This window comes from Rhamphochromis sp. 'chilingali', assembly GCF_963969265.1.
Source record: "Rhamphochromis sp. 'chilingali' genome assembly, chromosome: 2".
NCBI lineage: Eukaryota > Metazoa > Chordata > Actinopteri > Cichliformes > Cichlidae > Rhamphochromis > Rhamphochromis sp. 'chilingali'.
Genome location: NC_137930.1, coordinates 28,604,478 through 28,632,289, shown reverse-complemented (window position 1 = coordinate 28,632,289; position 27,812 = coordinate 28,604,478). Strand labels below are relative to the sequence as shown.

The 27,812-nt window shown below is 40.4% G+C and overlaps 1 protein-coding gene across 2 annotated transcripts in view; it reads right to left on the bottom strand.

Moving 5' to 3' along the window:
- Positions 1 to 8,658: 8,658 nt before the first annotated feature.
- The window catches only part of strbp (spermatid perinuclear RNA binding protein), a 101,528-nt gene continuing 82,374 nt past the window's right edge, over positions 8,659 to 27,812 (bottom strand). For both annotated transcript variants that reach the window (XM_080875887.1, XM_080875886.1), the window contains exons 6-19: positions 27,177 to 27,435; positions 22,965 to 23,080; positions 22,060 to 22,155; positions 20,549 to 20,660; positions 19,635 to 19,732; positions 17,309 to 17,414; positions 16,531 to 16,614; positions 15,798 to 16,006; positions 14,183 to 14,335; positions 13,793 to 13,927; positions 12,869 to 13,009; positions 12,257 to 12,386; positions 11,483 to 11,536; positions 8,659 to 9,059 (exon numbers count right to left, since the gene is read on the bottom strand). In XM_080875887.1, coding sequence (XP_080732013.1) covers positions 8,983 to 9,059; positions 11,483 to 11,536; positions 12,257 to 12,386; positions 12,869 to 13,009; positions 13,793 to 13,927; positions 14,183 to 14,335; positions 15,798 to 16,006; positions 16,531 to 16,614; positions 17,309 to 17,414; positions 19,635 to 19,732; positions 20,549 to 20,660; positions 22,060 to 22,155; positions 22,965 to 23,080; positions 27,177 to 27,435 — 1,770 coding nt within the window. In that variant the 3' untranslated portion in view covers positions 8,659 to 8,982. The remainder of the gene's footprint in view (positions 9,060 to 11,482; positions 11,537 to 12,256; positions 12,387 to 12,868; positions 13,010 to 13,792; positions 13,928 to 14,182; positions 14,336 to 15,797; positions 16,007 to 16,530; positions 16,615 to 17,308; positions 17,415 to 19,634; positions 19,733 to 20,548; positions 20,661 to 22,059; positions 22,156 to 22,964; positions 23,081 to 27,176; positions 27,436 to 27,812) is intronic.

Here is a 27,812-nt window from a genome sequence, read left to right as displayed (position 1 = left end):
CGCCTCTGTTCAAAGATGGTCGCTCACAGTGGACATAGATGGCTTCTTTCACTCCTCTTTCAAGCCATCTGTCCTCTCTGTCCAAAATGTGAACATTGGCATCCTCGAAAGAGTGTCCTTTATCCTTAAGATGCAGATGGACTGCTGAGTCTTGTCCTGTGGAGGTGGCTCTTCTGTGTTGTGCCATGCGCTTGTGAAGTGGCTGTTTGGTCTCTCCAATGTAGAGGTCTGAGCATTCCTCGCTGCACTGTACAGCATACACCACATTGTTAAGTTTGTGTTTTGGAGTTTTGTCTTTCGGGTGAACCAGTTTCTGTCTGTGTTGCTGGGTCTGAAATACATATCATATTTATATCTGGGACTCTCCACCATTTGACCTTAGAACTGAAGAAGCTTCTCGGATGAGAGGTGAAACGTCTTCAAGCAACTTAAAGAAGTCCAGACGCTTTTCTTTGCAAGCTCCTTTGACTTTGATCATTTAATGGAACAAATAGATTCTGTGAGCAGATATCACTTCATCAATTCATAGGCAGCATCATAAAACGGTGTATTTTATTCCCCTTTTGGTCAAAGACAAAAAAAAGGAAGATATTTACAGGAAAAAGAAAACAATCATCACTCATGAGATGCTATTTTTGCCAAAACATCATTATTAAAAATTAAAAAAAGGGGAAAAAGAAATATGAATCCTAACAGGGTAGATGCACCCAAAACAACCCTTACACACAAGTAGTTCAAAAGATATATAGATGTATATATATGTATTTATCCATATATATTCTGTATATATGCTTCTCTACAAAAAACAAGTTTACTCTTTATACGAGTAAATACATTCTACTCTACAATCACCATAACGACTGTGTACATTCCCAACCAAAAGACTTCGATCATTTATCAGGAGGACGATGGACGTGAACAATCCATGAATTATGACCAGGAAGTATGCAACAACATGCTTGATGTGACTGCAGTGCTGTATATGTATGTGTGTATGCATGCGTCTGCATGTGGGTGTGTTAATACATACCCCATCGCCCCACCCTCTGACATAAACGCACACACCCAGAGAAAATGATCTGTTCTGCAGTTAGTCTGTGCCTAAGCAGTGGAAACATAATCCAGGATCTATTTCTGCAGCGCTGCAGAGTTTCAGAATCACTTGCGGATGGACTTTCCGGGTCTTCCTACGGCACTTCTCTCGTTGCTTCCAGACAAATTTAGCATGATCCCCAGATTTAAACCCCAACTTTCTGTGCTAATGCAAGAGTGAGCAAGACAGGTTTTCTTTCAGATTTACACACAGGAGAGCATTCTTTTTCCCCCTTCTTTCCTGACATTTCATAACTGTCTAGACAGATCACATCTCTCACTTCTGAGACTGCAGGATGATCAGATTTGTGAAGCAAAGGCTTCGTAGTCTTTGGTGTGTAGATGAATCCCATCGTGTAGGGAAAAAAACCCCTCCTTGTTTTCCAAAGGCATTCATGCATTTTCCTTTTTGATCTGGCAGGAGGAGAAGAGGGGCCTTTGGGAAACATGGCTATATCTCCAGATATAAACGGGGAGCAAAATCTCTCCGATCTCTTAAACCATTGAACCTATCGCAGAATTTAAACACTCAAATCTCCTGCATGTGTTGCCACTTTTTGGAGACAACACTCTTTCTTCTTTTCTTCTGATAGCTTAATTTATCACACAGGTAACTGCCATTTCAACAAAAAAGCAATGTATGTACAGTGCTACAGACAGCCTAGTATAAAGCACTAATAAATAGAGCAGGTGTGGGTGTGTTTTCTCAGCTATACATGGCTCATATCCTAATGTACAAACAAGGTCCAACCACTTGTGTGACTCACATAGTTCACAAATACTCAATCCATGGAGCAAAGAGTGTCATGTCGACTCAGTGCGCTTGGCTGTTATTGTCGGTAAAAGCTGAAATATTTACACATTTGAGTACATGTGTGCTTCTGTGTGTGTTTGTCTTGTTGCATACACGTGCGTGTCAGGTAGCCCTGAGTACAATGCGTGAGTGTATTGCTCGTGCGTCTTTTGTGCTTTTTAGATTTACAGGTGTAGTTTTTGTTGAACGCCCACCAGAGGCAGTGTAGATGCAGAATAACAGGGATGTATCTGTGTGCCGCTGTTTACTCGTTTATAGTGATCTTGGGGACTACTAGAGTAGGAATGACATCCATCAGTGGGACTGGAATCCAGAAAAGACAACCAGTATGTTCTAAAACATTATTCACACTGGCATTTCTTTTCAAGCCGCTCATAAGTGTTTCCAGAAAAAACACATCACTGCAATATTTTCTATTCTGAGACACTTTGGTGGAGTACGGCTGGTTTTGTCACTGACCTAATAAAAGCGGAAGATATCTAGTCAGTTCATCAGTCAGCCTCCCTTCAGTCTCTCAATATACTATATTTAACTATATTTTGAATTCTTTCCTCTTTCTTCTTATTTTTCTCTCTCTCTTGGTAATTTCTTTTAAATCCCCAAACAACTTGGATACTTGGAGTATATTTTCTCAGCTGAAACATCAAGCAGATTTCTCATCTCCTTACTAGATTACTAAGAAAAAAATATGCTTTTAGATATGGTGGTATCATTTAGGAGACAGCAGCTCCCCAATAAATAAAAAATACTGCTGACTGGAGGAGCCACTGCCTGCACATTCCCGCTAAGCTGCCTGTGCCAGGTTTAGACTGACCCGCTTTCTCTGTGCTCTCAACCTCGCCACCCTTCGTCTGAATACGGTTGTCCGGCCAACAGACTAAAAGGACTGGGTCAGTAGTCAGGGTGACTCCTCCAATGTGTCTGTACAGTCTGAGGGGAAATGAAAAGGTTGCTCACTGAGGTATGACTGTCTGCCTTATTAATGTGGACCATCTGGAGAGTGAGAAAGGGGCAGAGAGGGGGAGCTGAAGGCAGGGCAGGGAGGAGGGCATTTTAGAAGAAATTCTCAGCTGATAGAGGTCTGTTTCCACACAGCTAACCTCAAAGTTATTCACCTCCACGTGAATTCCCCATGTAAATGAAAAGTAAGAGCAAAGCCTGCTCTAAACTTTATTCTACACTTTTAGAGATCAAACAAGAGCGGCTCTCTTCTTTAATGGAAAACCACTATAAAAAGATTGAAAAGAAAGAAACAGTCATTCACAGCAAAGACCCACAGCCAATTAATAAATCGAGATCTAGTTTGTGTGAGACATCTTAACTTAATTGTGCTCCATGTCAGAGCAGTAATATTTACTCTTGTAAAGCCAGGCTGTCATTAGGATTTCAAACAACTGTAAATGAAAGATTGAAGATTTAATAACCGTATATTAGAGATTATAGACACATTATGGGAACAGGAAGTACACAACAGCCTCCATTTTGCTACTCGACCTCTCAGTCGCACGACAATTATCACCATCCTTGCAAAAATTGTCAAGTTCTTTTCATTTTCAGCGTAGTAATGTCGCAAAATCTCACTCTAATTCGGCTTATTGTTTAGAAACGCTGACTTTAGAGTCATGCTGTGTCTATCGGCTTTTTCTCAGATGTCTTTTTTTTGTTGAATCAAAGCCAGCAGAAACACAGGAGATCAAACTTGCGCCCAGATCAAGGCGAATGTGAGGAGAATCAAAGGTTTTTGATGCACATTTTGTAGCTTCTGCTGACTGACATCTTCTCTCTACTAAAGGTTAAAAATAAGAAAGAACAGCGATAAAAAAATCTTCAAAACCATGTGAGAAACAAAAAAACCCCCCCAAACATCATGCACAGCAACGGCGATTTACATTTTGTGTTGTGGGCAAGATCCCTTGTACAGATCAGCCATCAATGACAAGTCTTAAACTATCGAACATATTGATCACATACACACTAATTAAGTCAGATACGGGATGAAATGTGGTTTGGGGGTGAAAGTGGTTTGCAAAGTGGCCTGCAGAGGTGCACAAGCCACACAAGCCTAGAGACAGGCAACCTTCCATAGACAGGGAAACGTGTGTATTGAGTGAATGGTTGACGGCCACCGCCCGGTGAAATCGATCACAGACAGAGTGACGTACTGAAAACCTCCTTGTAATTCGTCACTGACAGGTTGCCTATAATTTGCGTGCAGAAGCAGATTTGTCCGCAAGCACTCAACCGACTGCTGTCCAAGCGGTAGTGAACATGAAGTAAGTGTCACGCAAACTGAAAAAGGGGATAGGTTCATCTGCAACCAAAGCAACCATAAGCCACGGGGTCATTTACCAGTCTCTAGGTCTGAGTGACTACAGCCTCAAACAGTGAAGTTTACATGAGATTAACCACTTGGCTGTGTATAACCAGCAGACGTGGGCTGGCACTGATATCAGCTGATCTGGAGGGATTGTGCTTCATTTGATGCCGCAAAATCAAATCCAAACAGAATCTGAATGGACTGCTTTAGAATTTACAGTTACCTAAACTGCCAGTAATTTTATGACATAAATTGTGCTATAACAGTAGTACTACACAATCAACTACTCAAAATTTTAGGATGACATGAAAAGCTAATTTGCCTTCCTTTACTGTACAATTATGTCAAAAGTTTGTGGTCATTGACCTGGTCATCTTAGCCTCAATATTTAGAGACACATGGCTATGACCATATCCACAGATTGAACTTTTTCTTCCCTTATACAACTGAGCTGAACACCAAATGCGAATCTGATACTTAAATTATTTTCAGGTAAGGTAACATGAGGCCAAAGACAGCTTTGACACTGATAACTACGTTCATGTACAACGATGATTAAACTGCATTCTCAGTCCAAACTCCTGATGACCCAAATCACATTTCTGTGAAAAAACTGTCCCAAATATTAATTTGTATTGTATCTTTCCCAACCTGTAAGATGCTCATGTGTTTTCGCTACCAGCAGCATCACTTCCATTCAGCAGAGAACAGCCACAGAGAGCTGGAGGAAACAATGTGTGTGAATGTGTGTGTCTGCAGAAAGAAGAAACAGTGAAGTGCCAGTGAGCTGTGCTTTTGGTCCCTATAAGGCTTGCGGGACGGAGCTGATGTGTGATCTGTGCCGAGGTGGTGGTGTGTCCATTAATGGAAGAGGGAGGAGCGTGTACATCCAAGCATACACATACTGTAACAACAGTATTCCCTGCCAGCAATGAGACTATAGAAAATGTGCTTTCTGACAGGAATAGTGTGCGTTTGTCTGTGTGTCAGTGTGTGGTTATAAGTGTGTTCAGTAGCGAGCACCTCTGGTCCGGGCAGTGTAAACAAACCTCGGGCAGCAGAGAGCGTGCTCAGAAAGGCTCAGAAAGACATCAAAGATAGAGGAAAAGTAGGAAGGAAGGAAAGAAGGAAGCATTATTATTCTAACAGCACAGGTTATAGGAATACCAAAGATAATATTGCCTCTCCTAGAACTAGCTTCAATTGCTCAGTGTATATAAAATTGGAAGAAAGCTATACTGTGATATTACAGTTACATTACACTTTATAATTCTAAAATAATTTATAACAACAATAGTTATATTTTATAGAGTATTTACATAAATACATCATCATATACTAATATTGTCAACACATTGTTATAGAAATACACCATACATATATGTGTGTGTGTATATATGTGTTATATTATAGCCACACGCACACATACATTGAATATACAATCAAAATAAGCTATTGCAATGCTGTGTTGGGTAAAACTTTGTTGGACATTCACATCTTCTCAAGTAAGTAAGTAAGCTCAAAGAGAGGAGTTCAGGTGTATTGCTATAAGAAAGACCAGCCCAGCCCTGCACAGTCACAGCTGAACGTTTCTCGTAAAATCCGAGTATTGCTTGTTGTAAAGTCGCTCTCCTCTGAGGAGATGATCTGGGTGAAGAGACGAGGAAACAGAAAGAGGTGCTTTGTGCCTCTCGGTCGATGGTTCAGATAGTTTCTGCCTTTTCTTTTTTTCTCAGGAGGAAAGTTTCGTCAGTAGACTGATCAAACTGAAACCGTTCTGAATGTGTGAATCCATCAGCTGGGATTCAAAGGCAGCCCGCATTAGACGGAGAAACAGATGGGCATGTGTGCAGCCAGGTAAGTGTGAAGAGCGCCTCCAACAATGTGCTGCCTCTAGAAGTCAGAGAAGAGATCCTGTGGACCCAGATGAATGATAAAAGGAGCGATGGTGCGCGGCTGGTAGAAAGGATTGTCAATAAATAGACCACCTGCAGTGACGAAGATCAGAGAAAAAGGAAGATTGATTAATTAGTACACTTTTTTAAAACACTTTTTTAAAGTGGTATATAAGTATATTAACTATATGAGTGTATTTAAAATAGCGCAGAATGTAGAAATGTGTGTAGAAATGTCCTGTATATTAAATTAAAGCAATAGTCAAAACACTTTGGGAAATATTCTTAATGGCTTTTTTGGAAGATAAGAAGATGAGAAGATCAATGCCGCTTGTCTAATGAATATGAAGATGCATCCAAAGGACACTTAGTTTAGCAAAAATACTAGTAACAGGGGGAAACAGCGAGCCTCTCTCTGTCCAAAAATAGGACAAAAATAGGATCTAGGGGCGCCAGGAAGACTAATAGTTACACTTTTAGTTTATTTAACACACTGCGCTAAATTGTGTTATTAGGATCTGTAATACCTCTCGTGGCTGTGGAGCTGATTTTTCAGAAGAAAACTGGTTGCTTTAGAAGAAATGTACATTTTCCAGTCAGAACATTAAAAGAAGTGTCTAGTTAAAGGTCTGTCTCACTGGGTCGGACCATCGTGTTAGGACAGAAAGACAATGTGCCTTATTACACTGCAAAAACTGGTGAGGAAAGGCTGGGGGAACACAACAAAGAACCCAAGTTTTTAATTCAGGCTGCACAGTCCAAGAACAAGTCTGATCCTTGGTGGCACCACCCTGCAACCAGACTCAAAGGGTTGTCTGCTGGTGTCCAGGTGGCAGATATAATTGGACACCCCTGGGGATTCTATGCCCATGTCCTGTAAAGGTGCAGAGTAAGACACTAAAAATCATGATAATTTAGTTTCTGCTGCTTTAATTTCAGCCACATTTCTACAATGCGAGCTCCTGAGCTTAGCTTAGCTAGCTGTTCCCCCTGCTTACAATCTTTATGTTAAACTAACTAACTTAAAGTGCAACAAAGCCATAAAACATATTTCCCTAAATATCAAAACCAGTAAATATTCTCTATGGATCTTTGGGTCTTTATGCATTGAAATAATATCAACCTGAACAAAAAGAATAAGAGAAAAAAACAAACACAAAATGGAAGAAGTGGTAATAGTGTTCAATCGTGTAAGATTGAAGTTAACGTCTCAGAAGGACAGAGATTATTTAAGGGCTTTATAACAACTCAGAGGAGCTCAACCAACCATTGGACAAGACATTGGGTCCTCTCATCCAATGGCTGCGCCTCATAGCCGTAACCATGGAGACGTCCTCGAAGGGGGGTGTGGTTATCACTTGCTGGTTGGATGACCAAGACGTGGTTGAAGGGCCACGGGCAGAACTCTGTCTCGATTGGCACTCTTTGACTGGTGTGTTGATGGAATAAGCTTGAGTTTCACCTTCACTGCACTCTATTTACATTGAGCCATTTTCCTCTTAGTTATTATTTATAAAGACTGTTTTTTTCTTTACAATCATCTTATAGAGGATAGTTTTAAGCCCAGGTTTTAGTGGTATTATTGGTGCTGGTGCTTAGCATCGAGGGAAAAAAATGAGCAAACACAACAAACCATACTGACAATGACACTGAAAATTATGAAACAACAACATGAAAATGCTGACGGTGAAGTATGATTCACGGAGCTACAACTCGAATGTCAGGCAAAGATGAAAAACACTGATTTAAATGTCTGTGCAGAACATATTAAGTTTATTATTTGTAGGATGATTTATGCTAGTGAGGTCCTTTTAAGCAATGTCAGTATTCTTCTGTTGCAAAAGACTGCCGTTAGCTCACATTACAACAAATGCAATACTGTAGGCGCTAACTCTGAGAGCTGCGGGAAACCTGCCGAATATTAATTCCACATGCAGTAATGAGATCGTGCAGCTGAATGCAAGATGGAGGATCTAACTAGGGCGTTCTAAATTCATCATGTCGTCTTTGTCTTTTTCTCTGAGTAATCTTTAAGCTGAAGGTCAAAGAGATGAATTGAGAGGTGACGAGGTACTGAAATTCAATATTTGCAAATGCATGAGCTTGGAATATTAACAGTACTAGTACTATTTATAGGTTTAATAGTGTAGGTTTTATAGTACTATTTGCAGGTTTGAAAAAGGATAGGTAAATCTGTCTACGTTAGGTGACATAAGTACAAATCCAGTCCAAACAGAACCAAAGAGGAAGGCGCTACTCTATTAAGTTCCTTCGTAGCTGAAAGCCTTTAAATGAGATATACAACAGGAGCTGTTCAGCTTTTATTGAAGATAAACTTTATTTTGCAGCATTGATGATTTGTTCCTATACATCTTTCACACCACTCACATTATTTTCTTTGTACACAGAATATGTGTGATGTGTGTGTCATATTGCAAAGGATATCATCGTCTTTAGCAAGGAAAGAACAAAATAACAAAAGGCTAATATATATATATATATATATATATATATATATATATATATATATATATATATATATATATATATATATATATATATATATATCGGTAGATATATTACTATTTAGACTCAAAGAATGAGGTAACAATTCACAGTACAAATCCTTCAAGTTTTTAAATGTTTTTATATCTTAAGAACTTAAAACCTGCAGGGTTTCTAATATTCATAAAAGTTTTTGGAACCAAAAACAATATAAAATAAGCAAAAAAGCACTTTTACAAATCTTCAGCTCAAGTCCTTAATCCTTTCCCCTTCGTCATACTGTAAAAAAGAACAAGAAAAAAAACTGTCTCCCTTCTACAGAAAACCTAGGTGCATTTTGGTATGGCGTGTCTCTTATGCTAAAAGAAGTGGTAGTGGGGGACGGGGTAGGCGGGCACTTTCATGACAGGCAACAGAAGCATTCTCTTGGGCAAACCTAGAGGGGAGACATGAGAAGAGCATAGCTCTGCATGAGTTCTGGGGAACAAATAACCAATGCTCACTATGCTAAGAGCATGTCCATCAAACACCCGTCACACTAGACAAGCAGGTTCCCAGAGGTAGAAGTGTAACTGCGTGAGAAAAAGCAGGAATGTATGCACACGAGGTGACAGCCTTTATTAGTGGTTTACCACAGAAGACAAAGCGGGAGTTAAAAAGAAAAGCTAAAGTTTAATTTTGTACAATTCTGTTAATTTCAGTCTATTTGAGTCAATTTAAAAGCGTTGATTTCACAATCCCGTTATTTATTATGATTTGGAATATGGTGACCAGCAGGGCCTTTAGACAATCAGACGGGATTTTCCTAGATTTTTTTCTAGATCGTAAAGGCAGTAATAATTATGCCAGGTTGCACTAGAATAAAAAAAAAAAAAGGTTTAATCAGTGTGACTAATCCGATAATTGCTCTTGATCGCAACAATAACACTAGTGTGTACACTGGTAATGTTAATAATGATGATCAAGGCTTTAAAATTAGGAATGAAGGGGTAAAATAAAGAGAAAGAATCACCTGAAAAATAGGTAATGAAACAGAAGCTGGTGCTCGCATTGTTCCGTAACTGACACTGTAGTAATAAATCTAACAGCTTATGGAATAATCAGAAGATAGATAGCCTAAAGTAAGTGTGGCCTTAGATTGAGTGGAGCTACACTATCAGGCTGCATCAAGGCCTGTTAGAAGGGAAATATTTTTGAACAGCGAGGAGACACAAGTGACTTTGGGGTTGCGTCAGGAAGGTCATCCGGCGTAAAAATCTGCCAAATCAAACACGCAGAGCTACCTGCTGTGGCGACCCCCTGCGAATAAGTGAGCAGCCAAAAGTTGCTTTTTATTTTTTTACCTGTTATTCTTGCAGAGCTATTTTTTTTCAGGGTCCAAGAATACACGTGCAGAGATAGAGACCAAAACACTAAAGAGAGATATCAAATGTTGTGCTGTTGCAAATTGTGTGGATGAAACATTTCGTGTCTATATTTTTTATCTAGTTCAATGCATATTTTTAATCTCCACTGAACTTCCTACTTACTTGTGGGAAGGTGCAGAGTAAGTTCAAGGTCAGGACTAGTTATACAAGCCAGATACGTGACATGTTCGGATGAGTAACGGGTCAAAGGTGCACACAGTACGAAGCAATTTATATGCTTCCACAGAACATGCAGGGCATTTAATAGCCTAGTTATGCACTACTGTTTTTCAGTTGCTTAGTATGAGGCCAGCTACTGATGTATTGTTTTGGTAAATAACTATTTGAAAACGCCAGCGAAGGCAGACTATTTTAGCAAGGAAAGGTGTTGCACTAACATGTAAAAAAACCCAGTTGAAACTGCCTGAGAACTAACACTGGGTTCCAGCTTTCATAAACATACTGTATAACTGAGGTGGATTTCATTTTCAGGGATGTTGGGTTCTCAGGGGGTTGTTACAAATCTGCCTGGGGCCCTCAAGGTAGTTTCTTCTAGCACATAAGACCCTTTCAAACTAGGCTGTAAGATGGACGACGAGGCCTCCTAGTACTACATGTAAAGTCCCACTGCACAGGACTCGCTCTGTTAAGGTAAATATGTGTATGGAGTGGGTTTTTCGCCAATACCTATGCTATTGAAGGTCAAGTATATATTATGTCCTGAGAACAAGAAAACAGTGTAGCAGCAGTCCTACTGATGGAAAGCTGGTGTGTATCTTAAAAGTACTGGGAAAAAAAATTGGAACTCGTTCTATTCCTTCTGCTAATCTAAACAGAAATGCGGATGATGGCTCTACGAAAAGGCCCAGGTTAATAAAAGGTTAATAAAAGTCAAGAAACAAGGTAACTATTCAAATATTTTTTTTTTCTACTCTTTTGCATTTAAACTATTTGAAGGCAATGCCGGAAGATGTGTTGATATAAACACAATCAGGATTGTTTTTTGGATGATTTTAGATGAAAGCCGGAAACAGACGACAGCACTCTGTGCTGATAGAGCAGCAGTCCAACAATAAGAGATGAGAGTGTAAGAGGCAACAGGCAGATTAACACATACGGACTGAGTGGACAATTAGCCAAAGCACAGATCTGATTGTAGAAAGACAACAAAGAGATTAAATGTTTAACGCTAAAACTTGGATCTTAAAGGGGGTCAAGATTTTAAAATCATTTTGCGAAAAGAGAAGCAATGGATATAAAAAGCAGTCGAGGACAAGGGCTGTAAGTGTAAACCTACTGAAGATTCATTAATTTACCCACAAATGGCTAGAGAGAGAGAGAGAGAGAGCGAGAGAGAGAAAAAGAGAGAGTGAGAGAGCGAGAGATGGAGGGAGGTTACAGGTGGAAAAAGGAGGCTTGAGCTGATGAGGAGTGGACGCGAAGAGGCACGTACCGTACGCAGGAGCAGCTGCTGCAGCAGGGCTGTAGCCATACGGTGTCCCAAAGCCTGTTGGGAAAGAGGTTACAAGGTCTAATTCAATTCTGCACTTGTTAAATCCAAAACTAACACACGTTTCAGCTTTTGTGTAACTTCAGATGACTATTTTGGCCACTTTCTAGCAGATTCTAGCAGACAGCTATGGGTTTAAAGTATGAGACCTAAGTAGATGCTGTACTCCTCAAGCATAATGAAGATAAATCTTGCAGTGGTTTTTATGCTACACAGTTTATCTGCTCTCAACAAATTACTGCTATCCCCTTTTCTATAGGTGACTGTAGGGTATTTGTGATATTTTGCAATACAGCTACAGGGAAATGCATGGGTTTTTTTAACCACAGGAAAATAAGTAAGCGGCCTAAAGCAGAGGAAAATGTCAGAATTTTAAGGCCAAGAAAAAAAGAAAATGCCAGATCTGCAGAAACTGTCATGTCAAATAAAAAATATAATATAAAATACAGTTTAGCCAAGAAATTCTGTACAGTGGTAAAATGGGATATCGGCAAGCTTGGGAACAGAGATTTGAGTTAAAAACCATGTCCAGTATAATTTGATGTGCATTTTTCGAAGAAGAAAAATGAAGATTATGATGCAAAATGTTAAGTGGTTAACTGTGCTAGCTGTGTATTATTGATTTATATCTAAAAACAACAAATGCAACATTTACAGCGTTGCAAACTGGTGACTTTTTCTTTTGTCACATAACAAGACACAAAATCCCTTCACTACCTGGAGTGACATATCCAGGTGCAGCTGCACTGACGAAGGCTCCTCTTGCTAGGGCCGCTCTTCCTCTTCCTCTGGCAACCTGAGCTGCTACTGCTGAGGCTGCTGCTGCTGCTGCCAGGGCTCCTTTGGTCTGAACACAGGCACAGAGTACACATATTAACAATCACAATGCCAAGATCAGAAGCTGGCCATAAAGCTGGAAAAATGTGTGTTTGAACCACATGAATGCAGCGGCACTGCAAGAACATATCAAATCAAACATGCATGTAACACTGACAATGTTCTAATGCACTTGGGTCTCATTTTTTACAGATCTATATGGGAAATAGCGTTATTGACAACATAAGCGGAAGAGGGGTGATCTCATAAAAGTACTGATCTGTTAAACTTGTTAAATCAGTCTAAACAAAGTGTTATTGATTACTGATAGAGGGACACATTGGGCAAACTCTCCAACTGCTTTTTGATCAGAAAGAGTATAACAGTAATGCAAAATAGGACAGAAAGACTGGTTTAATAGTTTATTGTTGTTTCAGTGTAAATGCACATGCTACAGAGTTAATTGGGGACTTCTGTGTCAGGGTTGTGCTGCATAAGTGTGTCTCTCCTTACTTGAGGCAATATCTTCTTCTTCTTGTTTGCAGCTGCGTTGGGACCAGAGAAGAGTTTTTCCAGAGCTGCTAGGGCAGCGCTGGCCTTTGCTACCTTTTTGTTGGGGCCTGCCCCACGAAATTTCTGCCCGTCGACCTCCACCTAACATGCACACAAATATTCACAGAAATGTGTTTTATGCTTAGGGAAAAACAAAAGAAACATACTACATTTTAGACCTGTAGTGATTTATAAACAATTAATTCTCTCTTATTTTATTGATGTAGGTCTTTCTATGGGTATTCACACCTTTTATAGTACAAATCTGTTAGAGCTAAAAATCACACAATGTGGGCCAAAGGCAACGTTTTTTGAAGTCCTCAGTGAGTCAGTCAGCGAGTCTTGCTGAACAGGACGGCTTGTTTAAGGATGCCCTGCTGTCAAGCAGGCCTGCTAATCAATCAGCAGAGCGATGGAGCAACCAGGCATGTCGGAAAACAAACCACCCCACTGACTCTGCCGGGTGATGAGCCTGTTTCTGGTTGTGTACAATACTGTGCACAAGGCTTGAGACCTCATTTCTTTATACATGTATTTTGATAGGAAATAAGTGCACTGATTTATTGAAATGTGCAAACACAAATAGAAATATAATATATATGGTAAAAACTGAATTTTTACAAATCTAACAAGATGAATGCCAATATTTGGTATGAGCACATTTTTTTAACACAGCCTGACCTGGGACACCGGCATTCCTTACTGGGTTGAGCAGACAACCCATATGCCATAAGGCTAGTGCATATATATAGATATAACTATATATGGATTTATAAAACTGGACTGACTGAAAAGGACTGAAAAAGCAGGCAATGTTCAAAGGCAACTTCTTTTTTTAAACTTTTGCTTTTGACAAGATCCGTAACAAAAACATTTTTCTCTCACCTCCATAACAAAGCGTTTGTCGTGGCTGCCTCCACTCTCAGAGATGAGCTCATATTTGAGGCCTCTTCTCTTCTCGTTTAGCTCCATGACAGGATTCTTTCCACTCGCTGTCAGTATGGGACCCTGAGTTCGCACCTGGAGAGTGAAAAGGTATTAAAGTAACTTAATTTAAAAGTGGGTTCATTTATTTATAAAATAACAAATATGACAGTTAACATGGGAGATGACGCATGGTATGAAAATGTCAGTGATTTAGGTGCGTTTCATGTTAAACCACACTGACCTCCTATTATGCTTCAGTAGCTCAAATCAAATTTTACCAGATTAAAAAAAAAGCATTTGAACTAAGCGTGTGCTTTCATTTGTTGACACACACTTCTCATTCCCTACCTCAAGCGTGTTGGAACTGTCCGAGGAGTGTGTTGGGTTATTGCTAGTGTGCGAGGAGGTCTCGCTCTTCCCCTCACTGTCCGACTTCTCGTCTGAACTCATGGGGTCCAGGTCTGAGTCAAATCCAGTCGGGTAGCCCATTGCCTGGAGAACCTTGAGATCGAAGGCAAGGAAGTAAAAATAAAGGTAGGAAAGGAAGGAAAAAGGCAGGCAAAGACACCTAAAAGGGCTAATATGCATTAAAGCAACGAAATAAAAAATAAAACCTTTAAAGTGACTAATCAAACAATCTTACATTGCTTTTGCAATATGAACATGATTTCTGATGAACTCACTTATGTTCCTTTACGTCAGATCACTTCATTCTGAGAAGACTGCATTAGTGTAATCAGGCAAAAAAGATTGAATTAAAGAAGCATGCTGAGAATCTATTTCAACCAATATCTCTTCTTGAGGCAGGAATACTGCAGTATTAATGGCTCAGCTGTACAATGGTTAGCTGATTTGAGTATCATATCACTTTAATGTAAGTCCTTGACAAGACAGCAGCACACAGACAGGGAGAGAAGAAGGGAGGGAAGGACGTTGATTGTGTCACAGCTGCTCAACCAGCCCCTATAGTAAGAGTATATGTGAGAGAGCAGGAGGTAAAGAAACTGAAGGCGAGAAAGAGAGATCAAAAGATGAGCACATGAGAGAAAGGAAGTGAGCAAGAAGGAGAACAGAAAAGAAGGAGAGGTGGGGAGAAAGAGCCTTTTATGGGAATGGAGCGGACAGCGGATTATCCCAGCTCGGTGCTCTGGAGAGCCTCTTTGTTCACAACCACTTTGGGATTACATGGATTTGCCCACCTCCAACTTTCCTCGCACACACAAACACATCAGCAGGTATAGGTAGGCAAAAACATATTTGTAGCCATACAGGTTTGGCGTCAGCTGGAACTTATGAAATTTTTCAGGGAGCCAACTGAAATTACCACCTTGAGGCCTCAGGCTACTGCCAACCTGTCAAGTTGGAGTTTAAATCCGTGCTCGTCCAGACTCATATGGCATGTGGCCTGAAGACTTGAATAGGTGGTCCCCAAAAATTAGTGTCACTATTTCAGCATTTGATCAAATGTAAAATGTGTTCACCATCTAAATCTTCTGCTCCTCAGTTATGGCACTGAATAATGGCAAAGGTGTTGTTGAGTGGCAATTTTGAGGTCACAGTGACCTTTAGCCAGTTCATCCTTGAGTCCAAGTGAATGCTTATGTCAGACATTAAGTCACAGCAACCGCGAGAGGCATTAGAAATTATTAAGACTATTTTTACTGTTCTCTATATGTTATTTTATCCATCCATTTTTATCCTAGTGGAGCCTATTCCAGCTGTCATGTGGTGGGAGGAGGGCTGCACCTTAGACACAATGCCAGTCTGCCACAGGGTTAACATATAGAGATATAGACATCCCCCACACTCACATTCACACCTGTGGCCATGCAACTGCTAAAGAGAAAGACAGCAGCCAGCAAGTTGAACTCAGAACCTTCTTGCTGTGAGGCTACATTTCTAACCAACCATGTTTAAAAAACATAAAGACACAAATGTAATCAAACACAGAAATCAAGCTTACCTTGACTGCAACGTGAAGCTTTGCAGTCTTCTTAGAGGATCCAGAGGCTTCGTAAACTGTTCCATCTAGGTCCACAGACATGGTGAAGACTGGAGCATGAACCGGCCCTGACTGGGACAGCAGGCGGTACTGCAGCCCTGGCCGGATCTGGTTCAGCCGCATCAGGGCGTTCATTGGTTGGTTGGAGTCTATGGCTTTACTGTCCAGGACTAAGGCCAAAAACAGGTAAGAGAGAATAATAGTAAGACATAAAGTCAGGGTACATTTAAAAACTGTAATGCAAAAGTTATAAAAGCTGAAATTGGACAGAGTAGAGAAAAATCAGGGTAATTTGTAATGTTTTTCAGTATTCTGCCAAGTTTTTTTTATGAGGAATAAAGGTGCCTTTAATCACTTTCCTCCTTTTTGCCAATATATAGAAATCCCTCTTTGCCTCGATTAGCTATGGTTCCTCTTCTCCTTGTACAAAGAAAATACTAGGAATGGTTGGGTGGCCTACTAAAATGTTAACAATCAATAGCATCGATGTGTCTCAGAGGAATGAAAAAGAGAGGAAGGGAGCAATAAAAGAGAGACAAGGTGAAGATAAGCGAAGCTTCTCAGTAGATAAAATCATGAAAATCGAATGATGAAAGAACATTTTCTAATATAACATACTTTGAATCATATACACTGTTAGGCTTTAAAATATAACAAGCAGACTACAATATTAGATTTGTCTTCCTCCTTGTACCTTTTCTTAGATTCCTCTTCATCTTCTTGATGAGGTCCTTGTCATCCATTGCTCCATCATCATATGGCCTCTTCAAACCTAACCCTAAAATCAAGAGACACAGATAAACACAGAGAGAATTACTAATCAATCACTAAATACAAGAGATGTTTATGTCGACTTACACATGTGGCAATTGTGTATGACAAAAACACACAAAGGCAATGTCACAGAGAACAAACGATACAAGAGAACAAGCACAGGACGGATGAACACAGAGAAGATAAACAGAGCCGACAGGCAGACCAGCAAACAGTCAAACAATGAGGAAGACATACCAGATCGTGCCCTACGTGCACCTTAATCCATAAATGCTTTTTCCATGTCAGCATCAAAATTTCAAAAGGCTGATTTTCGATTTTCCACGAAAGTCACTTTGGCTATGTGCCAGCTCAAGATCTTATGAGATTTCTGTGAGTCTCTCTTTTTCCTGCAGAAAGCATGCACAACCTAAAGCAATTTCACTAAAGCTAAAATCCTTAGTGTGGCACTGGAGACAGGGTCAATAAAAAAACTGAGAAAAAAATGTATATAACATACCTACATCACTGAAGCTAGTTTTATTATGATTAATATGTCAGCCTTTCTGATGATGCTGGCAGTGCTACAGAAGTGCATAGAAAACACATAATCCACCCAGAAAGGTCATGACAAGTGTGAGAAGACAGCCAAGGCCTTGTCTGATCTAGAACTGGACGGGCAGGCAGAGCAGCAATGGGGAATAAAAAAAGGTACACACCTTCTTTATCAGACCACGGATATTTCTGCGATGGTTTATTTGAGGGAAGAGGCTCCATCTCTAACACCTTGTAGATCTGTCCGAACGCCATGAGCCTGAGAGCATGCTGTTGAACACAAATCACGCACCATACACAAAAAGAAAGATGATGAAAGCTGAGAAACGCATTTGAACCAAGACAGATTTGATGTCAACAGAGGCACAGCGTGCAGTATTCAAGATGTTTACTAGCATTATAAAACATTATTAAATTATTTTAAAAACAGTATAAAACATTAAAAAGGATGCAACTGGTGGAGTTACCGTAAATGTCGGGCTATAAGCCGCTACTTTTTGCACAAGCTTTGAACCCTGCGGCTTTTAGTCAGGTGCGGCTTTTCTATGGATTGTCCGTGATTTTTGTCATATCGTAAGACGATTTGTTTTGTTTGTTCCGCTGTTGTACGGCACTACGTTGCCTGGCGGAAGGATCGGGGTTCAAGAGTGGTATGTTAGTCACATGTCCGTCCGCCAGGCAACGTAGTGCCGTACGAAGTAGCGCGAAAAACAAACTTCAAAGTAGCGCTACGCGTTCAGCGGGAGTCGTGGATGATGAGCGGCGATAAACTTGCAAGTTATGCCCAAAAAGCAAGTTATGCCCAACTCTACCGGTGGATTCTGACAGCGTGGAAAAGTGTGAAAACATCCACGATCACCAACGGATTTTGAAGGGCTGGACTGCTGCATGATGGAGAGGAGGACACCGCCATGGCCCTTCTGAGGGTGTTCGACTCTGACACTGACAACGAGGATTTCTTTGGTTTTGAAAGTGACAACGAAGGAGAGAAGAAGAGTGGATGACGAAGCCATCCTGAGCCTGTTTGTATCCGACACTGGAGAAGAGGACTTTGGTGGTTTTAGTGCGTAGGAAGAAGAGAAAGATGGTGGTGAATGACTGACTTTTCTTCTTGTTAAAGCTGTGTCACTGCACCTGAGCCTAAAAGGTAGTCCGAATCTATTGTTCTGGTGTGCTGTAGGTTATTGTTATGTACTACATGTGCAAATATGTACCCATAACTTGTTTTTCAAAATATTAATAAAAGTGATGTCTCCAAACAGCCATCTCTTTCCTGACAATTCCCTTTGTGCATATTCTCTTACATATGATAAGTCAACATTGAAACACCTGCGGCTTTTGGTCAGGTGCGGCTAATGTATGTACAAAACAGGATTTTCCCCTGATTTTAGCTTGTGCGGCTAATATTCAGGTGCGCTTTGTAGTCCGGGAAATACGGTACTCTTTAAGTCTAAGTAAAGAGAGTCAAAATATCCTACAATGTTTAACTTATGTATAGCCTAGAGTCGATAAACACATGTAAGAAGCTCCTTCACTCTTTACTCTGTGATAACTCACTGTCTGTGCTGTTTGCTATATCCTGAATATCTGAGACAGAAGAACTGTTCCGATGAGGAGTAACAACAGTTCTTTAAGTTAATTTGTCACAACACAAATTAACTTAAACAACAATGGACATTTTGTACTTAAGTGAATCTGCAATACATAGGAGTATAAAGCTGGATAATGCATGGGCAAACTTCTAAATATACAATTTAAAAAAAAAAAAAACTCAAAACACTTTCTTATCTTGCACCACAAAGCACCAAAACTGTACCCAAATTCAACCATAATGACTCATTTGTCTTTATGTTAACTTATCATGCTCAGTGTCTTACATGCATCCCTATTCTACACAAACAGATAACCAAATGGCACATAGAGACTCTGCTAATATAAATCTATTAGGGGGGTAGAGTGTCTCAGATATTAATGACACCTGGTGCAGCTCATTGACAGAACAGCTCCCTCTCTCCTATCTGCTCTTGTATCTGCTCCAATGCAATTATCCCCATTGACATTCCAGCCTCGTCCAGGCTGCCTTCAAAAGGAAATGGACGGCAAGATTCACTAAGCCACGAGGCTCAGAGGCTGCCCTGCTCGCTCAAGTGTGTGTGTCAAAGGATATGACGGCACACGCACACACACACACAAATACCACACGCGCATAAATACTGTCCTCGAGGTGTCAGAGATGGATTTATGGCTTGCAATGGCAATAGCTTCCCACACCAATCATTAAAATGCGGCACCACACAGCTCTTTCTGGTGACTGAATGTAAGTGTGTGTGTGTGTGTGTGTGCTCGCAGAATGAGTGGTTGGGGCAGCAATGAGGTCTTCCTGTCTTGCTAATGGGCATATTGCTGAGTGATTCCCACACACTGCCAGCTCAGGGCAAGAAGCACTGGGTGATAGCAATGCCATAGTTAAACTACATTGTACGTGTGTACCTGTGCACTGAAGGTAATGTCCTCAGCCTGCTGGTCAGTCATGCTGGCGAGTGTGTTTGTTGGCTCTTTCTCACACGGGTCGTGTAAACCTGGGCCTCCTGGGGGAAGTGACACACAGACATGCTAAGTCAGTCATTGTCACTTTCTGTGCCGACGGTGCAGCTCAGCAGCATTTAATTGGGCTTGACTTTAAAAGAGACAGTGAAAATCTTGAGAATTAAAATGAATGGAGAAAAACATCTTGTAGGTAAATAAACATTCTCCTACTAGTGTGGCATACATTTCCCTTTGAATTAAAATGGGTTATTTTTTATTTGCAGTTTGTTAAACTTCCACTCTTCCACTTTTAAATAGCTCCTTTCAGTCCTTCAAAGTAGGCACTTGAAAAGCACCAGTCCGAGAGGAGAACACTGGTTTTTGATCCAAAGTAAATTAGCTTTATTCAAAGACAATTTTACCCAGTGATGCAGAACACTTTGCAAAGAAGCCATTAAGCTAGCTCTAATTAAGATGCTTCCATAATAATAATGATGACCTGCCTCAGACAGCTGTGCTCTGCTGGGTCATTTATAATGTCTCGACCTCTCTTAAAAACTGCTCAAAAATGTGTCAAGCAGAGCTGTGATATATCTCCTCATCTACCCACATTAAGAACTTTATTTAGCTCTCCTGGTAAGAAATGCCAGAAAACTGTATGAAAATACATCCTCATCTACTCAAATCTTTGCAGTCACTAAGGCTACGTTCAACTCCAATTTTTTGATCAAATCCGATTTTTTTGTATGCTCGTTCACACTACAAATAAAATGCGACAGCAAACGCGCTCTAGTGTGAACGCTCAAAGCGATTTGATGCGCTTTCGCCTGCAGTGTGAATGTAGCCAAATTCCTTCATGAATACACCACACCAAGTACCTGGGAGCAGTATGCCTGAGGCCAGACACTCCATGACTCTGCGCAGCGCTTCTCCTGCCCCAAGGGGTCTGTTGCAGGTGGCAATGGCTTTCTCACAGATAAGCTCCAAGGGCTGTGAAAAAAGTTGACATAAAAACAGATAAGCATGCAATAATAGAGAAATGTGGGTGATATGTCATTAAAAGGTACATTCACTGACCACTTTGCTGCTACGTACACCCGTTCAACAGAAATTTCGAATTAGTTACATGGCAACTCAGTGCATTCGGCATGTAGACGTGGTCAGGAAGACCTGATCGAGTTCAAACTGAGCATGGGGAAGAAGGTTGATTTAGGTGATTGTGAATGTGGCATGGTTGGTGATGCTAGACGGACTGGTCTAAGTATTTCAGAAAATGATGATCTACTGGGGTTTCTCCACACAACCATCTGTAAACTTTAAAGAAATGGGCTTGGCTGGGCTTGTTGATGTCAGAGGAGAATGGTCGGACTGCTTTAAGCTGATAGAAAGGGAATGCAAAATAACCAATTTTTACAACTGAGACATGCACAAAAGTGTCTCTGAATGCACAACACTCTGAATTTTGGAGCAGATGGGCTCCAGCCGCAGGAACCCGATGCCACCCTTGTTAGGTAAGAACAGAAAACTGAGGCTATAGTTTGTATGGGATCTCCAAAAATTAGACCACAGAACATAAGAAAAAAGTGTGGCCGACAAATCTGCTGCTATTGTGTGATGTATTATGAAGGAGCATGAAGGTCACATTAAGAAACAAAAATATTATTGTTAATGTGGAGAATAAAGTCAAAATTTCCAGATTAAACTCAAAATATTGTTATTGTCAAAATGTAGAGATTTAAGTGAAACAACTGCTAGGGCTGATATAAGCGTTACAAAATGCCTCACGTAGATGAATTTGTGAAACAACTTTATCCCCCAGTTTTTCCTTCTGACTAGATGTAGCTTTCTGCACCATCGTTTCAACATTTATCACCACATTGTGCTTATGTGCTAAAAGAGAAACAGTTTTCATGTCACTAAGACTGAGTGTGAAGTGCAATGTCAATAGCGTATCTACAAAGGGCATAATTGTAGAGGGTGTAGCAGCTGTGGCAGTTCTTTGACTTCAAACAACAGCTTTAATCGCTGCATTTTGACTTTTTTCTCAAAATATTATTTCAACTTTATTCTCAAAATGAACACTAACATTTTTTTCTTTATGTGACCCCAATACGCTGTCATACAGTATGCACTGATATCTCTGAGAAATGTTTCCAGCACCTTGCCATGAAGACTTAAATCAGTTCTGAATGAAAAAGGGGGTCCAACCTGGCATTAGCAAGGTGTACTTATTAAAGTATCCAGTGAGTGTATTTAAACCATCTACACAAGTAGCTCCATTTGTAACCTGTTTCATTTATATACATTGCCTAGTTTTTAGCATAAAACACGTGATTTACAGATGATAAGTAATTGAACACAGGAGCAACAAGGCGAGCACAACACTCACCCATCCCTTCAGAGGTTCCCAGATGGGATGTCTATTGCACATATCCCTTAATATCCTGAGAACGATAACGCAGGACTTGAGTCCATTCACTCGAGCCTGAGATGGTGGAAGGGAAAGACAGAGGGAGGCAAAGAGGAAGATTAAAGGAGAGGAGAAAAGGGAACAAACTGAGTATAGGAGCAGTGGTATTTGTTCAAACACATACAGACTACCGCCTGCAGAAAATCACAAAGCCACAGTCAAAAGGAAGTGACTGGATCTTTCTAAAACTCTGTGTCGCGAAAGATGTTGAATTAGTTTACTGAACATATATGTTAATTATTATTTCTCATTATTATTATTTTTTCTTTGTGTTTTGTGTTTGTCTCTAGAATATACACAGGCTACCACTATTTTCTTTTGTTTCCTCTTCTTTCTTTTTGCCAATAAGGTAAATGAGTCGGGAGATAGATGGGAAGGGGTATGGAAGGAGAATTGAAGGGAAGCACTGACATGTTGTACGGAGCAGGCAGGTTCACATAATTGCCAAAAAGAAAAACAAGTATCAACCATTGCTTTTGTAGCCCTACGATACTTTTTTACAAAAAACTTTTAATCTCACCCTTTTCCAGCTCTACACTAAACTTTTGGAGCAGGTATGTATAAAGTGGCTTTTTTTGCCATGATGTTGCAAAACAACATCCTGCAAACTGAAAATGCAAATTAGAGGACAAAAGAAAACATTAGTGCATTTGCATTTGTTCTAACATACACATTCAATTTTACTATTTTAGTAAAATCAGTACATTTACACTCCCTGGGTGTGCATAACAGGCAGTATAGTTCTATCTGACTATTCTCTCTGGGTGAGTCGTCAGGCTACAATAAGCATCGGGCACGAAGACAGGAAGTGAGTGGGTGCCGACCTGGAACCACTTGGCGTGTCGCAGCGCTGCCAGGGCCAACAGACATCTGTGTCTATCCAGCACCTCCCCCTCCTCCTCCTCCTCAGCCTCCACTCTCTGCGCAGCAGCACCCAACACTGCCACGAAACAATAACAACCCAATATAGAGAACGTAAAACACACACACGTCAGCTTTGAGTGTGTGTGTTTGAGTGTTGCGCGCGTGAATGTACGCAGACACACCCGAAGTCGTGTGTGCGAGCATACACACACACACACATGCATGGATATTTTTGGTACATACAAGGTGCTTTTCATGCCATAAAATTGCTCTCTCCTTGTACAAAGTGCTCACTCGCTGCACGGATTACAGATCCGCAATGGATGCCCATCAAGGGCTCCTCACTCTTTAAATGGAGTGCCATTTTCAACACTAGGATGAGTCAAATGTGTGTTGACTGCACCACATATTATCATAAATTTACTGTCCATCCTAGAAAGAGATGTGTTGAAAATTGCACAAACTACTGAATAGCGGTTTAGTATTTTAAATCCACTCAGTGGCTAAAAAAAAACATCAGAGCAACCAATGTTACAAAAGAAGAGACAACTTTGTGGGATGGAGAGCCCCCCCACAGACATACACAAAACAAATACCTAAGGAGTGTTTGATTTACTGTGTGTGAGCACAGTTAGAGCATATCGAGTCATTTTTATTGTGCCCAGCAATGTAAATCAATCTCTCCTTTATGTATTTGACAAGGATTTTATTTATTTTGATCCAGTCTGCACCAGGCAGGAGTCAAAATAGCAGTTTTGTTTGTCTTCTGCATTACTTAAGGTGCACTTGATTTTCACAGGCTCATAGAGAAAATGATGGTGCAGAGAAAGCAATTCAACAACCTGTCTGGGCAAACACAGAATCAAGCGCTCCTAAAGTAGAACTGAAAAGGAAAAGAAAAAAAATCTAAGATAGTTTGACCCAGTCTGAGACAAACACAACACAAGAGGGATCAAGGCAGGGTTTAGTCAGAGCATCATGGTTGGTAAAAGTAGAGCATTATACTTTTATATGTAAGCATTTGATTCATGCTGCCCTACACACAGGGCTTGCTGGGTTAGTGCAGCTTCAACTGGCCTGCTACGCGAGAAACAGCACAAAGTCTGTGATATGCACGGCAAGCTGAATCAAACGCAGCTGTGTATGAATGAATGCCGTTACATGGGGTTTCCAAAGAAGGTTTTATTGTGTGCGGGACCAACTGGAGATAAAATAAAACACATTAAAGAGTCCTTTGGGGCTCTATGAAAACACAACTAGGTAAATATTTTTCTCATCAGTCTCCCATAAAAAGAAAATCCTAGCCTCGAGAGGCATTAATTTTAAATGTCAAATGCGTCCGATGCGTGCCGGAGTGAAAGCATTTATCTTGCGTTATAAAATGCAGTGTAGCATTTCCTGACAATGGCATGCCTTAGTGTGCAATCTATGTTTCAGTGTGACGTGTCCTGGTAAATCCTAAGGTCTGTCAGACTGGGCCCAGCTGTGTGTTGGACAGCTCAGCTACTAGCACATCATTAGTCTTTCTCTTCTCGCTTGTCCTCCCCCTCTTCTCTCAATCAGCGCTCTTCTTTTATCATTATCTCTCTCTGTATTACCCTTTATAACTGAGTACAGAGGGAGATTTATAAAAAAAAAAAAAAGGAGTGAAACCCCCCCCCCCCCCTTTACCACACAAAGCAAGTGAGCTGCATCAGTGAGTAAAGCACACACATGCATGCAAAACATGTGCATATCTTCAATAAAATATTTATCTGTAGCATAAAAATGTAACTTGTCAAATGTATAAAATTAACCCTACTAACATTAACCCCAATTCCCAAATGGGATTAAAGTGACTGGAAAATACTGTATAAATGATCACCTGTTACCAGCTGAGAAGACATAATTCACCCGTCTAACATTTCAGCTAGAGCTTATGGAAACAATCTGCATTTGTGGAAACATGGAAAGTTTTTGTTAACAAATTTTTTTAGGGATAATTAATCTCCCTAATATGTTGCTAATCATTTCCTGACAAGCCTAAACGGAGCTAAAACAGGCACTGCCACTGGTCTTAAACCACTGGTGTTTATGCCGGCTGTTGCATGTGTTAATGTGAAAAGTATTTGACCCTGCACTTTAAAATATGATCGCCATAAATCTGTAGAGTTAGATATCCAGTGTGACAGGTATTTTTACAAAATATGACTGTGTGTGTATGTGTGTGTGGCCTCCTCCTCCTCCTTGCAGCTGAGTGAACATGTGTGCAAACCGATGTGTTCCCCTTGGTGAGAAAATACGAGGGGTCCTCTCTATCATGCCGAGGCATCTGGAATGATGTACGGCAAACCTTCGTGCTATCGCTCATCTCTCTCTGAGACCTGAGTGTCTAGTTGGATGAGAGCCACAGGATAGATGGGCAGCTTGCTACTGGCTGCTTATTGATTTCGCTGGCCTGCTGGCCTTGGTTCCCAATCTTACATCCCACAACCAATTACAACCAGTAACTGCTACACATGAAAACAGGGGAATGGGGATGGGTTGTTTACAGACTCAACACCAGAGCCTTTCAGCTCGATTTTACTTAATTACTTTGTAAAATGTCATAAAGTAACTAGAGTAACTGAAACATTTTGGAGCAGTATATTTCTGTAATAATTGGTTTGGATAATGGGACTAATTCAGGCATTAATGCAACAAGGTCTGATATCTTATTAAAACCAAGCCATGACAAACTGCTGCTGCTACAGTGGCAGATTCAAGAGACAAAACATCACTGGCCAAACTTTATTCTCCTTTATTCTTGGAATTTGGCTTTCCAATTCAAATTAACCAGACAGACTGACGAACAGTCAATGTGTGGGCTGCACTACTGGGTCTGTAGCTCAGGAGGTAGCACAGGTCATCTGCTAAATGGAAGGGTGGTGGTTCAATTCCTGGTTGCCAAAAAAAAGTACTATTGTGAATGGGGCATAGAGTAGAAAAGCTCTCTACTTAAAATTCACTAAATTTCATTTATATAGCACCAAATCACAACAGCAGTTGCCTCAAGGTGCTTCTTACTGTAAAGTAAAGATCCTACAATAATACAGAGAAAAAAACCAAAAATCAAACGACCCCATTTAAGCAAGTACTTAGCGACAGTGGAAAGGAAAATTATATGCAATTTAAAAACATCTTTACTTACTGGTATATATAATGTAGAGTAATGTTAATAAAATTCCATGCCCTTACACACAAACAATGATTTGGTCAGCTGATGAGTTGCCAGATTTGTGTGGCTCCTTGCTACCCTAAATCTCTACAACCTTAATGACAAACGATCCAGGTTAAAATAAATTCTCCTTTAAGAATTATTGACAAACTGTGTCTCCCTTTTCCAAAAGGTTTAACAAACAAACGCTGTTCTATCGAATCAACTAATGGCTATCGTAATACACTTAATACTTGTTCCAGCCAAGATGTCGCTGCACTTGTTCCAAAGTTCAGCTGCTTAATCTCTTATCACCTCGATTTTGTTACACAGGTTTTCTGTGAAAATCAGGAGTGACATTAAAAACTGTTAATCCACTCACTACTTCTTAAGAACAATGCTGTTTTGATCTCCTACCTATTAGCAGCCTGTTGGCCACTGATAGGTTCACAGCTCCTGGCTTTGGCCCACTTAAAGTTTGAGATTTGTGGTGAATGAGCATTTTTCTTGGCTCCTAGATTAGGGACCAGCTATCCTCAGGGGTTAAGATCATTATTAATGCTTCCTTGCTTTGACATTTATATATTTTTGTCTGCAGCATCTTGTTTGTGGAGATTTTTTTTGTCATCTTTGACGACTCTAAGCACTGTGTAATACTAGTTTTCTATCATATGAAGAAAGTTCTACTTACACACTTGAAAGCAACTAACCTGGATCACCGTGTAGCAGGCTGTCAAATCAGTAAAATAATGTCGACATTTTTAAAAAATTCATCTTGAGTATTTGTTTTTCTGAAATATGATTGGCTACTCTACCCACCTCTGCCTGTACCTGTCTTGTCCTGTGTCAGCATCAGTTCATGAGGTCAAACCTCTTGTCTGACAAAAAATGTGGAGTTTTCTAATAACATATACATAGTTAACACAAAGACCAATTGATTGTGCATGTGCTGGGTGTGGCCAAACAGAGAACAACTTTCCTATTCCTATGCTCCTACCTTGTCCATTTTTGCTTTCTGGGTCTTCCTCTTCTTCCTCCACTTCCCCCTCCACCACCTCTTCTCCTTCTTCCCCATTCTCCAGCTCCTGCTCTTCCTCCTCCAATTCCTCCTCCTCCTCTTCTTCCCCGTCATCTTCCCTCATGGCCGGTGAGGTGAGGGTAATCTTCAAAGTGAGTTTAGGCTCTGTTGTCGTTTTTACCAAGATGGCCGCCTCAGGCAACGAGCTTGTGACCTCATATTTCTCTTCTGTCAGCTTCTGTTGTGTGTCAACAGACATAACTCGATAGTCAAGAGGCCAAGGCCACAATATGACACAGCACAGATGAAGAAGCAAAATATATTTCAGCATTGTGCGGCTTAAGCACACCACAACAACATCACTAGGTACGACAGGAGATTTAATAAGGGGAAGTTTTTATGTGAAAATAAATGAGTGATGGTAGTTAGTCTTGTGGACATCATAAAAACACCCAGGGATACTTCTGACCACAGAACTGACTGTGTAAGAAGACAGAAAGATCGCATGGACCCTTCAAAAGATATTTCCTTTTTTTTTTTTTCAAATCACTGGCAGGTTAGAATATAGACTCCCAATTTCTGCGTCTAATTATCAAATAGCCTTTATATAAAACT